At 31.8% G+C, this 8905-nt stretch overlaps 2 protein-coding genes across 2 annotated transcripts in view; one reads left to right on the top strand and one right to left on the bottom strand.

Moving 5' to 3' along the window:
* LOC107621186 (O-glucosyltransferase rumi homolog) overlaps positions 1 to 716 on the bottom strand; it is an 8385-nt gene extending 7669 nt beyond the window's left edge. Inside the window, exon 1 of the mRNA XM_016323222.2 lies at positions 506 to 716. Coding sequence (XP_016178708.1) covers positions 506 to 646 — 141 coding nt within the window. The 5' untranslated portion in view covers positions 647 to 716. The remainder of the gene's footprint in view (positions 1 to 505) is intronic.
* Positions 3224 to 4756, top strand: LOC107628095 (28S ribosomal protein S33, mitochondrial). Its single transcript, XM_016330903.2, has 2 exons — positions 3224 to 3624; positions 4455 to 4756. Exons 1-2 carry the CDS (start codon positions 3398 to 3400, stop codon positions 4543 to 4545), a joined length of 318 nt encoding a protein of 105 aa, XP_016186389.1. The 5' UTR covers positions 3224 to 3397; the 3' UTR covers positions 4546 to 4756.

Below are 8905 nucleotides of genomic sequence, written 5' to 3'. Positions count from 1 at the left end.
TTAATATATCAATTTATTATTTTTAATTAATATTTAACTAATTTTAAAATTTTAAATATTATATTCTAAATTCTAGATCTTAAATCCTAATATCATAAAAATAAAATATTAACTAATATTGATAAAAAAAAAATAGCCCTTAATTGTCTCGTATATATAATTATATACACATACATACATGTAGCTTTGTAAGTAAATTAAACTATATAACTTTTTTGTTTTATGGATATCATGCTTAGCTTCTCCTTTAATTTATTTATGTTCGTATAAGAAAGTATATGAAGACCACTTCTTAAGAGTTTAATTACAAATGACAACTAAATATAAGGGAGATATATATATAGAGAAGGAAATTGAAGTAAAAGATTAAGCTACAAATAAAAAAAAAAAAACATGCATATCATAAAAATATCAAACTATATATATGCATAGAATTTTATTAACATGAAGATAATTAATTAGGAAAATAATTAAGAGAAATAACAAATAAATAAATAAAACTTACAAAGTCAATCCAATAATGGATGATGAAAGTGGAGCTTGCAGCAAGAACAAATAGGAAGAAGATGGAGAAAAAACTTGATGTTGAACCCAATCTTTTGGCTTTGCTAAATGATCCTTGACGATTATAAGTTGCCATGGACATATGGCTATACACTTATTGTGTGTGTTGATTATTGGTAAGCTCACACATTTATATGTTCTAACTCATACCCCAAGATTTGGATCTTGATGTTGTTTTATTTAATATAATCAAGGTTCAAAGTTTTATTTCTTCCAATATAATAATAAATAGATCATCAGGTAGGTCTGAAAGTTGACACAGAAGGAATTGATATTATAGTATTAGAGTTTAGCTAATTTAATATAGTTGAGTTATTTATTTATAAATTTTTATGTTGTAGATTATTATTGTTCTTACTTCTTAGTAGTAAAAGAAGCATTACAAGTCTCACATTTTTAACGATAATGTCTTTAGAAAATTTATAAATGTGAAATATTTTTCATTTTATGAGCTAATTTATGAAATTAAGTTACATCCGATATTCTTAGTTTGAATAGTTTAATTTGTAGTAGAATGAAGGTGCTGAATAGTGATATACATGTGTATATACGAGACCATATATTATCATTGACAGCGATTTGAAAAAGAAGAAGAAAAGGTTTTCAGGTGGAGATGTTTTATAATCATGGGAAAATGATGTTGTTTTGGTTTTGTTCACAGAAAGTAAAAAATAACTACTTTAGTGCAGATTTGTGTTAGTGTTGTAAGTGTGAGAAGCGTTGATTGTTGAAGTTAGTCTCAAATCAAAGAAAACAAAGAAGAGTGAGGAGTTTGTGACATGAGAGCTCTATTAATTTGACACCTAAAGATTTTGAGTTGGATGTGGTGTTTTCTCATCTTATATTCTTTTGCTTGATTATTCTCCAAAGTCTCTTCGATGGTTCAGAGCTTCCATGGTTGGTCCAATAATTTGAACTTGTTAACTAATATATAAATTGTTACATGCCTTTTCCTTCAATTTCACTATTATTGTTTGTTAACGTTAGATTTGACAAAAATTAAAATAAAGAAACCAAAGCAGGACAAAAATTAAAATAAAGAAACCAAAACTAAAATAACACGTTTATAATTAAAATACACATTGTATAGATATTCCATTGGCTTCCTATACTTCCTCTAATTAAATATAACATATGGACTTTGATTTGGCTTATTACTAATGTATATAATCTAATTGATTAGGCATGCACTTTAGTTAAGTATAATCGAAGTTATTAAAGCCACACAAAATTTAATTAGATGTATGTGATCCGGTTTAGTGCAATGAAATAAGGCATCCTACAAACTCATCATTTCTGTTTTTGTGTATTTTTTTATATTTCTTCACTAACATTATACTATAATCTAGCTAGCCCAATTATTTAGGTAGGTCTTAGACTAAGAAGTATACTAGTTAAGACGTGTGTTTAAGCTTACTCACCCAAGTACTTACATATAATCAGTTCGGTAATACTATAGAAAAAAAAAATAGTCAGAATTTATTTTATTTAATAATTCATTAATTACTACAATAATTAATAAAAATTAAATATGATCAATTCTAGTTGATTTTGGCTAATTTTATTTTGTTACCAAACATTTTTATTATCCGTTATTAAAGTAGCTCTCATATTGATAGAATTAAATTCGAATCCTAATAATATTCAAGCGTACGTGCTATTTGCCAACTTTATTTGGTAAAAAATCATACAGGTGAACTCATAGTATCTTATTGATTTTGTTACTTTTCTTTCTTTTTTTTTTTTTTTAATAAAGAACACAAAATTTGACCATGCATATGCAAGATTATTTTCGCATCTCCCTTTACTTAGGATTTAAGCATGTACTTAATTTGATATTATTTTATTGAGGGTTGATATTTAAATTCCTAATTAAGCGGCAGGGTATGTAATTAAAACCTAGATTAGGCAACATGAGAATTCTTGATAATGAGCTGTTTTCTTTAGTCTTTACGTAAAGCAATCATAGCAAGTATCATAAATTAAAGAGGAACAGCCTCTGAAATAAATTTAATCAACAAAGAGGCAGAAATTTTTCATTTGTTTCTTAAGAGTTGAGACGAAAGTGGAAAAAATGCATTCAAGAACATGGGAAACACGTTAATAATCCTTGGTATTCTGCATACTCATATAGTGATAAACTAATAATATGAATACTATGCATGTTAAGACTTTGACATATTTTATGATTAAAGTCAAGTGATCATTTTGATATAGAAAGATTTTAATCCGACAGAATAGTTTTTGAATTAAAAAAAAAATCCATTTAGTGTTACTACTACAATTGTGTAAAATACTAAAATGATCAAATATTTTTGTATTTTACACTAAAATTATTTATATGTAAAAATTTTAGCCCCATTTATAGCCTCTCATAAATCACAAAATTTTGTAAAATTTTACAATTTTATTATAAAGTTTCAATGTGAAAGTATAATTTAGTATTTAATTATTATCACATAATTAAATAATTTGACGTTGGAAAGTGTAAATGTTGGTTTCTTTTTTGTCATGAAATGTTAAATTTAATAAATCATAATAAATTATATTAGTGACTGATTTTAGTATACGAATAATATTTTTATTTTTTTTAGTCGTGATAATATATAAATAAAATATTCCAAAGTAGGATTTTGACTTATTTGAAGGACATGATTTTTGTGGTTTGGACTTTGGACAGTAAATGAAATAAATCTACAGATAGTATGGCCACTTGGCCGGGCCACTCTTGTAAATTAAACTTTTTTGGGGGACCAAACTGAAATTAACGCATAGTAATTCTTATTCCATAAACCACCCGCTTTTCCCACCGTGCTCTGTTCTACTCTCTCTCATGGCTGGTAGTAGCGGTGGTGGTTTGAAGCTGTTGGTAGGGTCGGCCATCAGGCAAGGAGTCATGGAAGCCCGGGCCCGGATCTTCGGCCACCAGCTGAACCCAATGGGCCAGAAATCGGCCCACAAGATCCTCCGTCAGAAGCTCTTCGGTGAGAAGGTAGCGCAATGGTACCCTTACGACATAAAAAAGGATGACCCTCTCGTCATGGCTCGTCAAGAGCAGGAGTAAGCACCTTCTCTCTCTCCCATTCACTTTCAATCACATTTTGTTCTGCGCTTTATAGCTCAATTTTCATAGTGCCCGCTATGTGTTTGTGATTTTGTCTCTGTGAGAGTTTCTTTATATTTTTCGTTTTTGGGGTTTGATGCTGATTTTTCAGCGTGTGAAAATTAATGGGGTGTTCTTATTTTTATTAATGAAATGAATTGTGTTATAAAAGTTAATTTTTTTGATACTCTTTAGTCGAAGTTGCTACTTAACCTCCATGTATCTCTATATATCAGTGTCAATATTAGATGGATCAACCATTTTTGTACCTTGTTTTATTCATTTGAGGTTATTTAAGTATGGTGAATGAGCTCTATTAATTTTGGATGTTGAGTGCAATAGTGGTGGACAACTATTTCTGCATAATATTTATACTGCCTCAGCTGCTTAACATTCAAAACGAAAATTGATAATGTGAATAAATGAATAAAATTTAATGTCACCATTTGATTGTTTGAGATTTTAATCCCTCAAAGAAAAAATGTTATCTTTTCAATTGTCACATTTTTCATATATTTGTGCTATTCCTATTATAGTATAACTATATATGCCTGAGCTTCATGACACACTTTAGTTTAATCTAGCGAGGTTTAGGGGCTTCCCCTTTGAAGTTGGCTTTGTTGGTTTGCACCAAGTGCACTGTTGTGATGCAAATTTATGAATGTCTAGTAATTTAATGACATTGATTCAAAGATGTACCATAAAGTGGTAGTGCTAGATAAAAAAGAACAAATTAATTTGCACTCACTCTAGCAATTTAATGACTTAGTTATCTTGTTCTTTGTAGGCGCTTATCGAAACTTGAAATGTTGAAGCGGCGCGGCAAAGGACCACCCAAGAAGGGCCAAGGCAGGCGTGCTGCCAAACGCAACAAATAAACTGCACTTTACTTATTAGTGATTACTGTTTTGAGTTAAGAGACAACTACTTTTTTGTGTCTAAACTCTAGATTTGATTTCTTAAAATTATAGAACTTATCTTTTTGTACTCAATGTAAATCGGTAGAAAGTGGAAGCCATTAAGCCTAATAATTTGGTTTATTGCATATTTGTTCTTTTTGTGCTAATTAACTATCCACATTTTGATTCAGCTTATCTATCTTGGATGTTGGAACCTGGAATGCAATAGTGCTAAGAGCTACCCTTATGTTGAATCACATAATTTATAAACTAGAATTCGGACTAAATTTATAGTTCAAAGACCAAGTGATATAAACAATTAAACAAACATAAATAAAATAGTTTAAACTCACACAACTCTATCCAATCCAATGCATCCACGATGCATTAAAGCTGGTCAAACTTGCTTATGACAGAAAGAATATAATTGTGTGGAAATTTGATAAACAAAGAGTCTTTTTTATTAATTCTTTTGTACAGGTATTGCAGGCAGAAAAATTTTGAAGGATATAACAAATTACAGCTTTACTAAGGCAATTTGAAAAGGTCTAGTTCCACCAAGAGTTGAACTGTTTGTCTGGTTTGTATTAACTGGCATGCTCAATACAAAGGAGAGGTTGAGTCGATTTGGGGTTATTAACAAAAGAGATGCTGTATGCGTGTTATGTAACAGAGGTGTTGAATATGGTCACTACTTGTTTTTTGGTTGTGATTTTTCTTGACAAGTTTGGTTTGCTTGGTTATCATTTGTTGGAAGGCAATGGTCGTGCCCGAAGACGTTGAAGGAACATTTTCTAAGTTGGACTGAGATATCAACTAGCAAAGAAGAGCGCAAGAGATAGATTTATGCGATCATTTGAAACATTTAACTTGAAAGGAAGATCAACAGGGGTCAACGAGATTATCCATTTGTCTTTTATGAACTATATAAAGGGATTAGGTGTAGATCTTTTTTGTTGTTTTTGTTGATGACAATGCTAAAAATGACAACGGGATATTAGAGTTCTTCGGCGTTAGGTGGTTTTTTCCTTTATTTGTATTATGTTGGTCTTGTTTGTTGCCATCTTACTCTCCACTTATTGTATTGAGCTTTCTTTAAAAAAAAAAGTTAACAGACCTCAAATGAGTTCAATGTAAAATAAATAAATAAATAAATTTAAATTAGTTCCTATCAATTCTTTTTGTAGGAGGACAAAACAGTTTGTAGTGGAGGACAAAACGATGGCATAAACAAAACTTATTATCATTTGGAATTGGTTGTGTTTAGCAAAAATTTAAAAATAAAAAATATTAATATATACAAAACTTCATGCGAATGTATTTATAGAAATGGACAAAATTTATTTTAATATAACTATATTTTGTTTGCTTTTGTGTTTGTTTTTTAAGATATATTTGTGTTTTAGTATCTTATATTTCTATCATAATACAAATTAAATAATAAAAAAATATCACACACAAATTACATAAAGACCTCCTCCAAGTTTAAACATAGCTAATTTTTTTGGATATGACACCTACTTGTGTGTAACGGAGTATTATGGACGTTAGGAGTATTTTATACTGTTATGATGGCGGTTAACTGACGGAAAAGAAATCAGACGTTCCAATTTTGTTGAAGAGAGAGAGGAGCACAAATTGGACCGTCCAATTTGTGCTGGCAAATATTTTTTTGTTAAGAAATCGGACCTACTGATTTCATGCATGTAGGACCAAATTTATTTTTGTACAAAGAAATCGGATCTACCGATTTTCAGCCAGCAGGACAACAATTTTTTGGACAAGAAAATCGAACCCATCGATTTTATGGATGCAAATCTTTTTGGCCCAACGCAACTCTAATCGAAATGTCCGATAGGTGCTCCAAAAATTTGAAACGTTCAAAAATGGGGTCGGACGGTCCGATTTCAACGTTTATATATAACAATGGTCTCACCGAGCTCTCCACTTCATCTTCTTCTTTTCACAATTTTCAAATCGTCTGAAATTCCTCTCTGCTCCTTCTCTTCTTCTTAAGTGTTTCCAAAAAATTAACACCAAAGTTGAGGGTATGCAATGTGAATATATCATTATGGATGATAAAATTATGTTAAAAGTATATTATCATGAACAAATTTTATTACAAATATCTGAAGGAGTGAATTTTGTGTGTGAAAATCTATTAAATATTATTTCATTCACACTGTCATTTGAAGAAATAAAAGGTGTGATTTGTGAGAAGATGAATTCTCAAATATCTAGGAGACTGTCGTGTATTTTGTACAGATATCCTATATCTGTATTTGGTGGAATGTCTCTGTAATTACCTGGATGTGAGAGACCTGACATAGGAGCCATGAATCCAAGCAGTTGGCTAAACGGACCTTGATCCCCTGATTCTTGCTGCGGGACACTTCAATACTGTCGATGTAATGGGACTGATGATGTAAAATAATCCACAGAATGCGTGTCAGAAATTTATAGTATGAAATGCTCAGGCTCTTGCTGTGCTTGTGTCTGTGACGGTGGTTGTGGCGGTGGCAGTGACAGTGGTTGATCTTGTTGATTCTCATGATTATGCACAGAATTGCCCTCCCGAGTCTCTTGCAATACGGGATTCGACATATGCAAGTGGTCACCATATGTACCTCGGTACTAATGCATGTAAATTTCCAAAGGATGCTGTGAGGGTACCAGGTGCTTAATAAGAACATGACTATACTGATTCGTCCAATGCATCACCCAAAACGAGTGGGTTCCATACCAATCTTGATTCTTGGGTCTTGTCAGAATCTCGCTGTGCGCTCTACCTAGATCCCACTCTTGATGAGGAACGCCCTGAGTCAAACCAAATTGTCTCCTCAGTCTATCGGATGAATGCCACTCAACGCATTTGAAAGATATAAGCGGTGCGGTACCGTGGCACTCCATATAACCGAATGCTGACGGTAAAAGGAATTACGTCTGGATCAATGCGCCCAATCGCATAAGCCTCCCAAACAAATTGTACACATTGCAAGTTAAGGAGGATTACACACTAAATAATAATACGGCTAAACAAAAATAGGTACTTATTTATTAATACATACCTGTCCTTCTTACAGATCATCCAATACTCTTCTAAAGTGAGTAAGACTACGAAATCTGTAAGGCCGATCAGCACGCTCCCAGTTACGCCACTTGACATCAGACAATTCGTTAATTAATTTTTATCAATCAAATTTAAAATACAACGTGTTACACTTTATCAAAGCAGATAGTAATTAAATTTACCTGTTTGCACCCGGAAAGAGTCGAGGATTGCCAGGAATCGGCGCAAGAAATGGTAGACGGATCTAAGCCCAGGTAAGCAAAAGTGTCAGTGGACCGTCAATCTCCTTGCAATCGACACGAGTTGCTCTACACAACACTTTATACAGGTGTGTCAGGCATGTCGATCCCCAACTAAATTGTATGATCCCAGCAAAGACAACGGCAGAAACTTCCAGTGCACTGCTGCCCCAGAATTATTTCCAAACATAATGGTCCCAAATAATAACATTATGTGGCACTTCACGTACCTCTGAATGTGAATATCATCAGCTAACACTAAACGATCTTCCAGTCCTCAAAACCACGTCAACTTTTTTGAAGCTTTCTCTACAGTCTATCTTTCTAGGTGCAACACCAAACTAATCCATGCATTCAGTCTCTAAGGCCTCATAACTACTGAGTGTCGGTTCTGTAACTGACAGACTATTCGTCGGAAGACCAAGAATTATCACCACGTCCTCCAACGTCACAGCACACTCCCCAACCGAAAAATGGAATGTGTGAGTCTCAGGCGCCATCTCTCGATCAGAGCATTAACTAATGCAGACTGATATTGGACAACTTCAATCTGGAAAACGTGATAAAAGCCAATTTTCTGTAAATGCTCATCCACAATTTGATTGTGCGGATCCGGCGGCATTAAGTGGTCACATTGCAACATCCATGAACCTTACAAAATATAGCCATAGATCACATTAAACAAATATAATCATGTTTAATTAACAAATTAAATTTAACAGAATCAAATTTTCATTGTCACATAACCAATAAAACATAATCATATTAACTACTCAAAATATCCTAAATCTATTTTACAAAAAAGTTCACATTCACATTTTTTACATTTTAATAATTATCAATAAGCCTTAATCAAATCTTAAATATAAATCTAGTTAATTTTAAAGTTACATATTCTAATGTCTAAAACCAAATTATTTTATAATAATAATAATTCTTATTCCTTATTTTCTATTTATATAATAATAATAATAATAAAAAATTAATTAAGTCACTTTTAACAATTATTATATTAAAACAATTTTAACAT

The sequence above is a fragment of the Arachis ipaensis genome, chromosome B02 (genome assembly GCF_000816755.2).
Source record: "Arachis ipaensis cultivar K30076 chromosome B02, Araip1.1, whole genome shotgun sequence".
In the NCBI taxonomy this organism is placed as follows: Eukaryota; Viridiplantae; Streptophyta; class Magnoliopsida; order Fabales; family Fabaceae; genus Arachis; species Arachis ipaensis.
This window is presented reverse-complemented; position numbering and strand designations above follow the sequence as displayed.

Coding starts and splice junctions, on each gene's coding strand:
- LOC107628095 (XM_016330903.2), top strand. CDS start 3,398: ATGGCTGGTAGTAGCGGTGGTGGTTTGAAGCTGTTGGTAGGGTCGGCC. Junction 3,625..4,454: donor ATGGCTCGTCAAGAGCAGGA/GTAAGCACCTTC, acceptor TGTTCTTTGTAG/GCGCTTATCGAAACTTGAAA.